Here is a 14,760-nt window from a genome sequence, read left to right as displayed (position 1 = left end):
ATTATTCATTATGAAATGATTAGTTTCTTTCCTTAAAAAAAATCGAGATGGTTGTCCATTTTACATAAACAATCAGAATATATTGTACAGTCAAGACTAATTGTCATTTCTCATTTTATACATCCATGTGAGTGGGCGTGTCTTAATAGCATTGAATATTTTCTTTATTTTTGAAGACGCTACATATGCTTTTCAAGCAGTAAATTATTATTATCCATTCCTTAATCTTAAGGTGCATTTTAACAAACTCATACAACAGAAATAATACATATTACAATGATAGTTACACACTAGGGTGTCAAATTGTCATTTAACATCAGAAACCGTTGTGGTCTAGAGGCTAGCTGAGGAAAATAATGATAAGGCCACATTTCCAGCTTATGCCTTAAATTAAGGGACCATGTTACCCTCCTCAATCGAAAAACTAGACAGTTCATGTTTATTGGATAATATATAACAACCTGTGTAGGGTTTTTTTTAGTGTGTATAATGGAAACAACAAAATTAGAACCTAAGACTTAGTCAAAACACCCAAACCTCCTATCATTAAGATGACCCCTAGTGGGTATCCGTGTAGGTTATCCAGTAATAAACCTCAAGGGCATGAATGGCCAAGAGTAAAATAAAATAGGTGGTTGAATTTTTCTAGGCCATCCCCTAGACTGTCAATACAAAAGGATATCCTAATTAAATTAAAAACAATGAATCGATAAGCATTCATAATAGTACATATATAGAATAGAAGCATACTATGATAAGATGTTGAAAGCAAAATAATGAGTATTACATGAGTCACTCATCACACATAAATGCAACTTTAAGTTCGCCAAATAAATCAAGACCCCTTGTTTTTTGACTTTGCAGGCACGATCTTGGCCGGGTTTGAACGCTCTGACTGTGAGAATTGAATCAGAATTTGCATAAGTGCAGTAACAACTGCCAAACCAAAAGCTGAAAATGCAACACCCTTCCAGGAAGAGAGTAACGAAGACCATTGCAGGAACTTTACAGACCCCGCAACAACCAGACACGCCCAAGATATAACTACCTGCTCCCAACATGAAATTCATGGTTCTTTAGGAAAACATCCATGGCTTGACCGAAAAGAATAAAAAAAAATCTATACGCAAATGGGATACAAAAGAAAAGAAGATCTGATTAATAAGAATATTAAAGAATTAGACATTTTGAGAAAGTATCTCACCAGAAGAGACTTTATTGGTCGACCAGTATCCTGCAGCTCTTGATCACTAAAAGTACCCTCAGCCATATGTTTGTCTAACAAAGCATCCTAGTTTGCCAACAGGTAAAAAAAGAAAATAAAATGAGTGATATTGTTAAACAAAGCACAATGGGATATAGTGAAAATCAACTCTGCAAGTAGAACATTGTGCGCAATTTTTCAAAATCTACCATTAATCATAGTTCTACATAGAAAAAACAAACAATTATATTTATACCACATTTACCAATATGTGGACAGTGAGGGGAAAAAAACAATAGAACGGTAAAAAAGTTCTTTCAACATGCACCTTGGCCACAAATATATCTCGACACCATTGAGCAACAGCCTCATCTGTATCTGGCAGTTCCTTCATCAAATGCCTCTTGATATGAACATGCACCTGTGGAAAGAATATCACAGATCCTCTTCATGAAGTCAACAAAATTAAATCATAAAGTAAACATAATAGAGCTTGGTGGTGAAGGGAGAAGGGAGGGGGGGGAGAGGTCGTCTTGGGTTTGAATCCTCTCCACTAACAAACTAACAACTAACATTTGTCAATAAAAAAATTAAATCATTATGTTTCATTTTGTTATCTGAAGAAAGTTATCTCCTTTTTTTTTCTTTTTTCTGTCTATATTTTTTAGCATGCTTCTACTGAACTAATGAGAAAAAAAATATCATTATTCTCCCCACTTTCTATTTGGTAGCAGAGCTCTGGGGCATACCAGAGCCATGGGGGAAACAGGTGTGACAGGAGCCAATCATGGCTCAAATTCTTCTGGAGAGCCAGGGTACATCATTTCTACCACTACTCCAGCAGCTGGAGATGATGTCCTGTCATCAACAGGATCTGGTTCCATTCAATTCAGTATTCATAAATTGAATGGCAAAAATTATCTAGTAAGCACAAACTGTGAAGCTGGTAGTGGAAGAAAAAGGAAAGCTTGGGCATCTTGCTGGAGAAGTAAAAAACCCATAAAATTCTACAGCCATAAGTGAAGTCCAAGGCCAGCAATCTTCTCCTGGAGACCTTTCATTCACAAAGGAACAAATAGACACACTAGTGAAACTTCTACAGTCCTCAAATCCATCTGTAAACCTCCCTTCTTGCTCTTTAGCCCAATCAGGTAACGATCTACATGCTGCCCTTGTTAGAATCAATTTCCTGGATCTGCAAATCTGTTTGTTTTATCATTATGTTTCTGCTGTTTATCCTTAGGATCAGGATAAGATTGTATTTATCTATCATTATGTTCCAGTTTTGTTATATGATAAGTTGAGATAAGTTTGAGGAAACTTTATCACTTTTTTTTCCTCTCTCCTCTCCATCTATATTTCGTAATGTTTCTGATGAACTAATGAGAAAAAATATCATTATTCTCCCTACTTTCTATTATAATATTCAATGACACTCAAATAATATAGGCAGAGAAAAAATTGATGGAGACTTAAGATAGAGTTATTTCTAAATCTTGATTTTGATTGCTTTACCACTGAAGGTTGTCCCTTGAAGAGTCTTAGCATTGTAGGAGCAGGGGAACTCTTAGGGATGGCTACTGTTACATCATAAATGGCAGGAACAAATGAGCGCATATGACTTACTGCAGAAACAAAACCCTGAAAGAAACACAACAGTAAATATTACATGATAAATATTAGAGTAAAAATAGAATTACTTTCCTAATTCTTGTAGCATGTAGCATAAGTTAATAAATGAGAGCTAACACACAGTTTTACATATGTAGAAGACTTTGTTCTGGGGTAAGTAACAATGTGGGCCTTTTAAAAGAAGAATTTAATATTGTCACATCTATGGGTGACAATATATCCTTATATTCATTCCTTATCTGTATGGATCGAAATTCTGAAACTGTTCTCATGCCAACAGTTGTAATGCTTTCTGTTAGAAACAGTGTAAATAGGGTAGTTACGGTATGATTTTATGTTGTATATTATTATCTAATTACAGTAATTAGGGTAATTGTACAGTAAACCCTTGTATTACTATTACCACTACTATTTATTACTTAGTATAATATAAATAATATCCACCAGTCAGTAATTGACATACAAATTCCATCAGATCTCCTGGGTTCTTTTTCCCTCTCAACATTTCCTTTTTGATAGATTATAAGATAAATGAGAAATTACACTGCTCTTGTTTGTGTGAAGCAAACAAACCCTAGATGTAATTCCTAGGTCACTTCTCTAGTTCTGTTTGATTTTCTACACCACCCTAACAAGTTTTCCTCTAAACATTTTCCTTTTGACAGAATATTAAAAGATAAATGAAATTGCAAGTACTGCTAAGATTTACAAGTCTATAATAGCTCTGCTAACACATAATAATTAAGACTAATACCTAGACCAGATTAATACAGTGTAGCTTCCAATCCATGGAACGAAAAGCAAGGGAAAGAAGGCAAAAAAAAATTATATTTCACCTTAGTTCTTGGAATCAAAACATTTCTAGGAACAGGCAATCCAGTGGAAGTGGCATATTCCTGAGCAGCTAATAGTTTGGCCTGTGTAAAACGCGTTCCTTCTACAAAGAGAGCTAGCCAAAAGGGAAGAGGGAAATCACTCAGTCGCTGGATGCCTGACTGCAGATATGATAACAAAACATTCAAATGAGATTCCCAAATGAAATCAAACATCTAATACACCGAGAGAGAAAATTTATAGTCATTGAATGTATTGCTGCATAAGTAAGAAATAAGAAGACATCGATTTGACAAACATAAGCATGTATCCCTTATCTTATGAGCATAAAACATATAAATTAATTATATTTTAGCATGTCATACCTTTAATGTGCTTTCATCCTTGGCCCAACTTCTCTCCAGAAAAAGATACTCAGAAAACCACATTGACCAGCCAATGACCTGCAAATGTAGAACTTAGCCTCTATCCCAATTTGAAGGTAACTAGTTGGGATCATAAGTAGAAAAATCATGCTTGTAATGTTCTACTCAGGATAAGACATTCAAAAAAAGAACTGAATATCTTTCTGTTTTAGGGTTTAGGCAGCGGCCATGACGGACTTAGCCTCTATCCAATACTAACAAATATCCGGCAAGATTTTATTCTACTTACAAGAATAACTGAATAAGTATAAGCCAAAATTATTCCTAAGAGGGAGATTAAAAAAACGAGTATGAATTTATACTAGAAAGTTTACAATTGATGTTATGAAAACATGAGAGAAAGTGGAATATATAAAAGAGAATTAGGTGTTACTGTTTCCCCAAATTAAGATCCTCTACAGTGCAGGGAGCACTTTAGGTGATTTATTCATAATGACTGAATAAATTCATTTTGAAACTACAAGTCAGAAGCATATACCGGCAGAAACTTTGAAGATTTCTTCATCACAGCTAGAGTGCTGCCAAGACAACCTGAACGCTGTTGAATGAAATTGAATAACCAATCAGCAGTTCAAGCAGAAACCAAACAAATATGTCACAAAAATAGAAGATAGCAAATCAAAGAGTAGCATATTTTATTATATAATAATAAAACATGCATAAGTAACCCTCAAATGTGTCGTTTTGTCCTTAAATTTTTTTTTTGATCGGCCTTTCTGTCCTTACATAATATCAAACATTCCAAACTTATGAATAAAATAAATTACTTGTATTAATACACAGTTGAATCTGTATTAATTTGCTTTCATTGAACATGTGGAAAAGATCAGATCAAATAAGACAATCACCTGAGCTGAAACCCATCCAACAAGCCAATCAATATCACTTCTGTGATTGCTTATCACAAGTGCATGCTCTTTACCTGATAATACAAAACAGAATCAAATTATTATATGGAAGCAAATGTTGTCCCAAGAACCTCCCCCTTTTCCTTTCTAGAAGATAAGAATGCATACACAACACATGGAGAAAGAATGGAGGGAGTAAATTGCTTAGTGCTAAATCATAGGCTAACAAAAGGCTTACCCATTAAACGAAAGGTTTCATGATCTGTGAATATTTGGACCTAGAGCCAGAAAGTTCCAAATGTAAGAATAAATTATACAAAAATGCAACAGAACAAACTATTAAATTGCAGTTCATAAATTATGATTTTCAAATAACCAATTTTCTTTCTTTGATAACATCATGCTTCTGAAACTACGAGACAACTGACCTCAAGAGAATATATTTCTCATATTCCATGTGTCGTGGTAGCAATTAACCAACCACCTAACTCATTAGCATCCTTTTAAAAGGAACTGATTTCAAAAGGAGCTCTTTGAGCTCAGGCCAGACTAGGCTGTTTTAGAAAATAAACCAGGCCAAGGCTTTTATCAAAGCCTATCTAGTTAAAAAGGTCAGGCTCTAGGCTATTTAAAAAGCCTTTTAAATGTAACAGGTCAACCTATTTAAATAGACAAATAAATATTTGTTGGTATTATTATTATTATTATTATTATTATTATTATTATTATTATTATATTAAATATTAAAAAATTTATACTGTATTAAAATCTTACATTTAATTATCCTTTTAAATGTTAAGCATGTTGACTTACATAAATAATCAAACTTAATCTTATAAGTTTATTGAAAGATAAATTTATGTCTTATTTAGAGGTCTTACTGCAAAATATGTTTTCAAATCATGAACAGGGGAAGGGGGGAGGGGGTGGGGGGATATAGGAATCGTAATAAGGACTATAATAAATCCTCCAAGTCCTCACCAATCGTATTGATTATAGAGCTATATAGTACCATGTCACCATAGGATCTTCCCTCTACTTTTACAGCCAAAATTTTAAAGATCCTAGAGTTTCAATTCACAGAACCACTGATGATTAAATGAACTTAGCATCCTATACCAATCATTCCAAGCCCAAGAGAAACCTAAGAATTAACCAAATAGGCAATTATATAAAAAAAACTCCAAAATTTCTAGCTTTGTCTGCTGCTGCTGAAAGAATCAATGGAAAGTGGCAATTCCCTTTGCTTAATTATATTGCTTGTAAAAATAAAAAACCTGCTAGAGTAGCTTGATTGAGTTGGAAGTCTACTCAAGTCAAACATTTTTTGTTTAAGCTTGACTCTAAGATATGCTTTTTTTAGAACCTTTCCCTTCAGAAGCTACTATTTTCAGCTTTGGCTTTTAGGCTTTTAGTACTGCAAAGTAAAAACAATGAATGCAGTTTTATTTCCCACTGAAATATTTGGGACTAATTATGCAACATTGTAAAGCCCATAACATATCGTTCCTTGTAAGTCACACATACACAAGGTAGCCAGATTGCCTTGGTTTGATTTTACAACACCACCCATCCAAGGAGAGGGAAGAAATGATTACACCAAACAGCTATTTAATCCTTACAGGTTTGTAGGGGAAAAAATGCAGTATGAGAATAATGTAAAAACCCAATTTCATATCTTCAAGAATACCACCACATAGAGCAAGCACTGTTGGATGACTAACTAAATTTGAAGACAACAATAGTGCCCAAAAAAATTAATCTTCTCAATAAGCACTTATACGAAGAAAAAAAAATAATAAGGTAAAATGAATTAAACCTCTCCCATAAGTAGAAATTAGCCTACACAGACGTTAAAATCAATTAAGTAGAAGATAAAGTAGATTAGGTTATGCATAAGGTAATTTTAACTTACGTTAAAATCAATTAAGTAGAAGTTTATCCAAACAGAACCAAAAAGAAAATTATTAGAGAAAAGTTGGATCCGAGTGAAGCACCTTAACTCCTGCCCACCAATCAATAAGCCATACAAGCTCCAGCCACAAGAGCTCTGCTACTACCCGGTTGATCCTTCTGTACAAACTTTTCGACACCGGCCTTACGACGACATAGCATATTGCCTGAGACGACAAATCAAGAGATTAACTTGTTTGGATACAAGCCATAAGTGCTTTTGAGAGCTTCTCTACTGAAAATATAGTTCTGAAAAGAACTTCTAGCTTAGTATCCAAACAGATTCTAAATGCTTAGTAATGAAAGCTAGCTACTCAAGATCTTTCTTAGTTTCTTTTATCATTTTGCAGTCATGATTTGGAAATACTTGTTCAGTGCATCAGTAGGAAACTGAAGTCTAGTTGTTATATGATGAGTAAGTGAACGCAGAATGAAGAAAGAGTTCCCATTTGCATGTTGTCATGTTGATGTGAAGTTATAAATGATTGTCCATGCATCTGAGAGAGAAAGGAGAAAGGGAAGGAAGAAACCTGAATGAGATTAACAAGGAGGCCGGAGGCGAAGAAGAGCAGGCCCAATGGTACCACCACGGCCGCTGCTGCAATAGCCATGCCCAGCCCAGCCCAGCCCAGCCCAGCCCAGGCCCAAAGGAGCAGAGCAGAGCACAACGCAACGAAACACCGTGAGTTTCCCTCTTTGGATTTCCGAGGTCAGGTCAGCAAACGGAACCACACACTCTGGCTTTCCGGTTGCCACTTGCCACCAATTTATTACACCTCTGCACTGCTTCTCTTTTTCTTTTTCCTCTATAAATAAATACCTTCCTAAACAAAGTAATACTGATATAATTTCCCTTTGTACCACAGAAAAATTATAAAAAAAAACTACTTATCTACCAGTGTCGAACTTAAAATAACGTTGGTTTATTTTATATTGAAAATACTAATGATTAAAAAAAAGAAAAAGAATAAATTTACAAACAATTACTAAAAAAAGATATAAGTATTAGTGATAAAAAAAATTTAAAAAAATTATAAATTTAAAACAAATTTATTACTAATCACTTTCATTAATCGTTGCTAATTGAATCTTATAAACACAAAAATAGGATGTAATAATTATGATGGTTTTAATTAGTGTGTTAAACTTATTAGTTAAAAAATTAATAAATATACATTTTTATTAGATAGGATAAAGATGTGTTGAAAATATAATGAAAAAAATAGTATGCAATAATGTAAAAGACGTGTATATTTTCATCCGATTATAAATTATAAATTATTTAGATAAGTTGATTGATTTTTATTATAATTATTTTAAATATAATATCTATCATAATTTTTATCGGTTAAAAATTATAAAAAAACCTATTAAATTAAAATATAATACAGTTGTATTTTTCATAAAAAAATGTTTATTTTAATTTCTTAATGAATCAGTTCTATTCGAATTTCTTATGAGTAACAAATTTATTGTCTTGATTTAATCCATTGGATAGGTCAAATTTATCCTTTATTAATATAATATATCAATTTTAATATTTTATATAGTTAAATTATACATAAGTGTATGTGAATGTGAGATAAAGAGACCTAAATGAATATATATTTTACTATATATATGCATTTTAAAATAGAAATACAATATCCTGTTAAAACAAAAGATAAAAAGAAATAGCATAGTGTCAATTTTTGTTTTTGTGTGTAGACAATGAAACATATTTACAAATTACAAGTAATTATACAAAATTAAATAACTTTTTAAAATTCTATTTCCAAACTAAACCAAACACACTAGTAGGTAATTATAGGTAGCATATAGTGTCATTTTAAATGCTCTTGCATAAATGAAAAGGGAGTATTCAATTTGGTTGGCCAACTAATTGTTTTTTGTTTTAAAAAATTACTTGCTGGTGAGCGTTCGGAAAGTCTGTCAATCAAGCATATCAAGTAAATGCCAACACCCACCGACCCTTTCATTTATGCATTGATGGATGGAACGAACCTCCATAGACTTACGAATTTTCTTTGACCAGAAACAATAATGGTGCTATTTGGGATGAAGCTCCTTAACACTGATGCCAATCCTAGTTAATTATTGATATTGCCGCACAAGAGTCCAAAAAGAAAACAAAAAATGTTCTTCGTTGTTTTCTACGTATTACAAGATAATAATCACATTCTAGTAAAGGCGTTCCATTATAATGTTTTTCATCTAAAACAAATATTATTTTAATCTTTATAATTTAAGTTTTTTGTTTTTTTTTAATTCTTGTAAAATCATTTTGATTATTTTAATTTTATTATTTTTATCTTTATCCCGTCATTAAAGGTATTCCATTAAAAGATGGTGTAATAAACAAAATTATACATTATCATCATCATATCATGTATCGCTCTCACACATAGATGTGTTATGTCATCGCGTCATATGTTGTCTAGTAGTATGTATTGAATTTAACATGACAAAAAATAATTTTATGGTATTGAAAACAAAATATCTAATTCTAAGAAGGTAAAATTGTAAATTTGGTTTCCAATTGTTAGTCTCTCGTGCTACAATTAGACGTTGACCGTTAGCAAGTAGTATTGACTGACACATGTCAACGTCTGAGAGACACGTCAAACGGTTCACGATTTTTAACCCACTATGATAAAAAAAAAATTATAGTGAAAGAAGAACCAACCTACCTTTTGCAATCTCAATTCAATGGCGTCCTCTCTCATTGCGAAGCGCTTCCTCTCCTCTTCCCTCCTCTCCAGGTCCCTCCTTCGCCTCGCTGCTTTCGCTTCCCACTGCTCTTTCAACACCAACACCATGCGCCAGTATGACAACCACACCGATGACCACAGCATCGACATCGGTTGTCGCTCCGAACGCTCTTTCCCTAGCACTGCGCGTCGTGACGATATCTTCTCAGGTAGTTGTAGCCGCTCTCTCCCTAACCTCGCACTAATCGATTCTCTTAATTCTTCTATTATTTACGTAGTTTAGTTTATTCAATCTTGGTTTTAAATTGCATTGTCGCAATTGTCCAAATCTATAAAGATTTTTTGGCTCACCAAAAGTGCAATCGCAATTTAACACCATGAATTCAATAAATATCATTACTTAAACGTTTTGTTTTATTTGATTTTAGCTAACCTTGCACTAAACGGATCTCTTCAATTATTTCTTTTCATGGTTTTGGTGATTCTGTTAAATCTCGTTACTGAACTTTATGTTTTGTTCGATTCTTGCTATTCGCAGATGTGTTGATCCATTTTTTTCAACTCGAAGTTTGAGTCAGGTTCTGAACATGATGAACCAGGTCATTAACAATCTGTTCCTCTTTGTGTCGCGCGAGATCGAAGCTAGCGCTGGAGTGCATTGCACGGGATCGAAGCTAGCACTGGAGTGCGTCGCGGATGGGACGCGAGGGAGACAGAGGATGCTCTGCTTCATTCCACGAAATCCCTGACCTCAAAAAACCTCATTCCACGTAATCCCTAACCCTTTTAGGGTTAGGGTAAAAACCTCAATGGGTTAAAAATTGTGAACTGTTTGGTGTGCCTCTCAAACATTGACACGTGTCAATCAACGTCACTTGCTAACGGTCAATGTCCAATTATCGCCTGAGGGACCAACATTGCATAATTTGAGTAAATACAAGAATAAAATTTGTGAATTAATTTACCGAGGGACAAAATTCAAAATTAGAGACAAAATGAAAGATCAAATTTATAATTTTGCCTTCTAAGAATTAAAATGACCAAAATAATTTTATGGGAACTAAAACAATCAAATACTTAAATCAAGAAAAAAAATTATAGAAACTAAAATGTTCAAAATGTTTATTTTTTATGGAGAATAGGACAAAAAAATATTTTTTAAAATTTAAGTATTAAAAAATAAATGTAAATTTAAAATAGAATTCAAAATTTAAATATGAAAAACATATTTAATGTTATTAATTTATAATAAAATTATTATTATTATCATACACGCGATTTATTTGAGAGAGAGAGTAAAGAAGAAGAAGAAAAAGATGTCAAAGTGCCCAACGGTCGAAAATGTTTAAAACATCCTATTCCAACACAAACGTAAATGTGATGCTCCAAATTCCAAACGTTACAGAATCCTCACTCCTAGTTAACTAGTACACTATACCACTATACCTATACAAGGCCACACCTTCTTTTTGCTTATTCCAACTCTTCTTCTAAGCTTTTCCTTCCTTCAAATTCCTCCTGCGACCTCCACATTTGCAACAATTTCCCACCCTCTTTTCTCTTTTTTATTTTTGCAATTCCAATTCATCTCTCCAACTCTTCATTTTGGCTTTTAAATTTTGCAGATTCTTCGCCGGAGATGGAACCCGACAACATTGACTGGGACAACATCGATTCTACGTTCTCTCAAGATGACACCTACGAGAACTTCGGCGCGCCTATGTGGGTTGATCTCTCTGCTTTTGATGAGTCTCTTGTTGATGATGAAGCCTGGTTTTGCACTCACGGTGAGAATCTCTACAATGGTATATATGAAATTTCCTTTCTTGCTTTTTTATTGTTGCTGAGGTTCTCTGTTTTTCCTCTCGCAGATTGCAAGCATCCAAAAACTGCTGAAGATTTTCTTAAACCCACCACCACTCGCAAATCCAAGGTTGCACCCTCAATTCTTATCTCTTGCATTCTCATAAATAGTTAATTTCTTACTTTGTAGATTTTTTCCAAAAAAATTATTAAATTGTTTTTTTTTCATCTTGTTTTGTCATGCAGGCGAAGCTGTTAAGATTTGCAACCATTTCTGAAATTCTCCCCTTTAGGGACCGAGATCTAAGGTACCAAATCCTATGAAAAAACAAAAGAAAAAGAGTAAAATGTATTTTAATTTTCTTTCATTGTTTTAAAAATGACATTTTTGGTACTTGTATATTTTGAATTGTGCTGGATTTGGTTTCTGATCAAAAGTCATAATTAAGAATAGGATGATAAACCAAATCTCCATCGTAAGAGGACCAAAATTACTGTTTTTAAAATGCAGAAATTAAAATCAAATTTGATCAAATCTTTAGGACTTAAAACATATTTTATCCAACAAAGAAAAATAAAAAAAGGGAAATTTATGGTTAGCCTGATTTTTGTTTTAATGTTTGTGTGTCAGGGAAAATTCTTCAATTTTGGAAAGTTCTTATGCCAAGTCTAGCGAGAGATCCAGAAGACCCAGTTGTTCAGGAAGCTTTTATGAAGATAGTGAGAATAGAAATCCGAACTTTTCAGCTCCACTTCCCAATGGTAGGACCAACAAGCTGAAGAAGCCACTGATAAAGACAAACAAGGCCAATTCAAAACAGATGAATAATGGTCCAGTGGAGTGTCCCGTGAAAAGCAGCAATAAAAAACCTCAGCTGAAGAGTACTTTCTCCGCACAAAATTTGTTGGGTGGCAGAGAGATTCTGAGTCAGATCAGCGGGTTCTGCTCTGAATTGAAGAGGCTAGCAACAAGAGGGAGGAAAGGGACAAGTCTTCAAAGTGGGGTGTCAGAAGAGGTGAAGGAATGTGTGGTACACAGGGAAAGGGTACCTCTTCTTGTGGTCAAGGATTCAAGGAAGGGACAAACTCTTGAATGATGGAAGGGACACACTCTTTAATAATGGAACATGATCAAGTAATTGAGTGTATTTGAATTTTGATTTTCCGTTATACAGGATTTTGACAGTGAAATGGTGCTATAATCATGCATTTCAAATTGGATTTTCAGAGTTAGTGTAATAAAAAAATGTTCTGGCTCGGTCCAGAAGAGTTTGGACTAGTCTTTCTTCTTGTTGGGGGCTGAAGGAAAGTAAAAGTTCATGATTAATCATAAGAAAATATAATTTGTTCATTTTTATCCTCTAACTTGTGCTCCCTGGTTTGGTTTGTGAGGGATTTTGTCGGAGGATTGTGTTTGATACTCCCATTTTCAACTATTTGAATGGATGGTTCTTCTCAGGTTTTCAATTAGTATATATTTCTTTGGAATAGGTACAATTGGGCATTAAAGCCCTCATTGATAGGTGGGAAATAGAATGAATAAAAATAAGAAAAATAAATAGAAACTAATTAGTGGCTCTCACATTTTTTTAAATAGTAATTTTTGTTCTTAAATGTGTAATTCGCTGATAATTGTGTTCATGAAAGATGAAAATACAAAATTTAATCTCTATAATGTAAAAGGTGTGGCTCCTAAATATAGCACATTCCATTGGACCAAAAAATTTAGTCCAATAAAAAATTACTAACATTTTCGTCCAATAATGATAATTTATTAATATTTTTGGTTCAGTGGAACATTTAAGTAAGAAAATTACTCATACTTTCTTCCAATAAAAAAAATATTGACATTTTCATCCAATAAAAAATTACTGACATTTACATTTAAAAATAATATCTTATTAACATTTTTGTCCAATATAATCAACATGGTCACGTTGTCAATTATTTTGGTGACAAATTTGTCTTACCGTGTCATGTAAGCTATTTTATTAATGGTAATGGATAAAAGTTAACGGATATATATATTTGTCGCACTTTTTACAACTTCAGAAACTTTTTTATTGACTTAATTATCAATTTGATCCTCAAATTATTTTAAATTGTTCAATATCATCATCAAATTTTTAAAAGATTCAATTAAGTCCTCAAATTCTTAAAAATTAATTAATTTGTTCTTCATATTTTTAAGAATTCCAGGATCAAATTGATCTACTTTTTAAAATTTGAGGACCAAATTGATTTATTTTTAAAAACTTAAAGACCAACTTGAACTTTTTAAAAATTTAGAAACCAAATTTAACAATTTAAAATAATTTGGAGTCCAAATTGATAATTAAGCTTTTTTATTTATCTTTTTTCTTATTTTTTTTTCTCTACAAAATACACTCACATATTTTTATTCTTCTTCTTTTTGTGTCTCATTTCTCCTTCACCTCAAAAAAGCTAAACATGGACATCTACCACTATGAATTCAAACCTTGATTTTGTAATGTTGTAAAAGATTAATCTTTTCTATTAGAACAAACCCATATTAGAACTTTGACGTATATAGACCTACAAAGTTTTTTTTTAAATAAGTGTTAGTGAAAATTATTAAAATTAACATAATATAAGTTTTTCACAATTGGACTTAATAATTAACAAGGTTTTTATTCAGAATTTATCTAAATATTATTTTGGCACATTTAGTTTTTATATTTTTCTGATTTCGTTCTTTATGTCTTAAAACCCTCAAATTAGTTATTTATGTTAATGAACCTAAAAAGTGTCTAAGTGTTAATTAGGAATCAAATCTTAAATTATTGGTTAAAAATTATAAATCATTATCACTTATATCAATATTATTATTATTGTTGATGTACATATGCTTATATAATTATATGCATATGTGAGTACATAAATAAATTAAAGAATCTAAACTGATTTTTAAAGTAAAAATATAAATATATTTTTTTTATTTAAAATCTATTGTGATGTAAACTTATTAAAACTTGAAGATAAATATTTATTTGTTTGTTGTCGGTTGATTTATCGTTCCTATAATCTCAAATTAGTCTTTAGGCAAAAATTTATTTCTCGTTTTTTAAATTATAATTTTAAATGAGAAATCAAGTTTGAAATTATTTAATATAGCTTATCAAATGAAAATATTTTTAAATTTAGAGCATGAACTTGTGTTGTTATGAATTTTATTTGCTATATTGGTATTAAGTATTTTATCATGGCAATATGGTTTAAAATTTAGAGTATAGATTGATCAAAATTATGTTTGCTAACGCATATTTTATTTTTAACTTGCATTTCGAACCGTTAATACAATTCACGCTCTTCAATAGAAAGCTGGACAA

At 32.3% G+C, this 14,760-nt stretch overlaps 3 protein-coding genes across 3 annotated transcripts; 2 read left to right on the top strand and 1 right to left on the bottom strand.

Moving 5' to 3' along the window:
- Positions 1-615: 615 nt before the first annotated feature.
- LOC100812696 (1-acyl-sn-glycerol-3-phosphate acyltransferase 2) lies at positions 616-7,701 on the bottom strand. The gene is made up of 11 exons (XM_003521142.5): positions 7,427-7,701; positions 6,941-7,063; positions 5,182-5,221; positions 4,944-5,017; positions 4,574-4,633; positions 4,036-4,113; positions 3,673-3,831; positions 2,720-2,845; positions 1,533-1,625; positions 1,205-1,291; positions 616-1,048 (listed from the first exon to the last, which is right to left on the bottom strand). The coding sequence occupies exons 1-11, from the start codon at positions 7,505-7,507 to the stop codon at positions 836-838; spliced, it is 1,134 nt and encodes a 377-aa protein (XP_003521190.1). The 5' UTR covers positions 7,508-7,701; the 3' UTR covers positions 616-835.
- A 1,877-nt stretch (positions 7,702-9,578) lies between these two features.
- LOC113001242 (heat shock 22 kDa protein, mitochondrial) lies at positions 9,579-10,564 on the top strand. The gene is made up of 3 exons (XM_026128050.2): positions 9,579-9,816; positions 10,145-10,238; positions 10,271-10,564. Exons 1-3 carry the CDS (start codon positions 9,606-9,608, stop codon positions 10,386-10,388), a joined length of 423 nt encoding a protein of 140 aa, XP_025983835.1. The 5' UTR covers positions 9,579-9,605; the 3' UTR covers positions 10,389-10,564.
- A 369-nt stretch (positions 10,565-10,933) lies between these two features.
- Positions 10,934-12,689, top strand: LOC100812148 (uncharacterized). The gene is made up of 4 exons (XM_003521141.5): positions 10,934-11,394; positions 11,479-11,540; positions 11,657-11,718; positions 12,042-12,689. The coding sequence occupies exons 1-4, from the start codon at positions 11,247-11,249 to the stop codon at positions 12,505-12,507; spliced, it is 738 nt and encodes a 245-aa protein (XP_003521189.1). The 5' UTR covers positions 10,934-11,246; the 3' UTR covers positions 12,508-12,689.
- Positions 12,690-14,760: the final 2,071 nt, after the last annotated feature.

The sequence above is a fragment of the Glycine max genome, chromosome 3 (genome assembly GCF_000004515.6).
Source record: "Glycine max cultivar Williams 82 chromosome 3, Glycine_max_v4.0, whole genome shotgun sequence".
Lineage (NCBI taxonomy): Eukaryota > Viridiplantae > Streptophyta > Magnoliopsida > Fabales > Fabaceae > Glycine > Glycine max.
Note: the sequence above shows the minus strand (reverse complement) of the source record. Positions and strands in the feature narration are given on the sequence as shown.

Excerpts from the sequence above, each read along its gene's own strand:
- LOC100812148 (XM_003521141.5), top strand. The coding sequence starts at position 11,247 with ATGGAACCCGACAACATTGACTGGGACAACATCGATTCTACGTTCTCT. Across the intron at positions 11,395-11,478 it reads AGCCTGGTTTTGCACTCACG|ATTGCAAGCATCCAAAAACT; the intron begins GTGAGAATCTCT and ends TTCCTCTCGCAG. Across the intron at positions 11,541-11,656 it reads CCACCACTCGCAAATCCAAG|GCGAAGCTGTTAAGATTTGC; the intron begins GTTGCACCCTCA and ends TTTGTCATGCAG.
- LOC113001242 (XM_026128050.2), top strand. The coding sequence starts at position 9,606 with ATGGCGTCCTCTCTCATTGCGAAGCGCTTCCTCTCCTCTTCCCTCCTC. Across the intron at positions 9,817-10,144 it reads TCGTGACGATATCTTCTCAG|GATGTGTTGATCCATTTTTT; the intron begins GTAGTTGTAGCC and ends TTGCTATTCGCA. Across the intron at positions 10,239-10,270 it reads CTGTTCCTCTTTGTGTCGCG|CGGGATCGAAGCTAGCACTG; the intron begins CGAGATCGAAGC and ends GAGTGCATTGCA.
- LOC100812696 (XM_003521142.5), bottom strand. The coding sequence starts at position 7,507 with ATGGCTATTGCAGCAGCGGCCGTGGTGGTACCATTGGGCCTGCTCTTC. Across the intron at positions 7,064-7,426 it reads TCCTTGTTAATCTCATTCAG|GCAATATGCTATGTCGTCGT; the intron begins GTTTCTTCCTTC and ends TTGTCGTCTCAG. Across the intron at positions 2,846-3,672 it reads TTTTGATTCCAAGAACTAAG|GGTTTTGTTTCTGCAGTAAG; the intron begins GTGAAATATAAT and ends TGTTTCTTTCAG.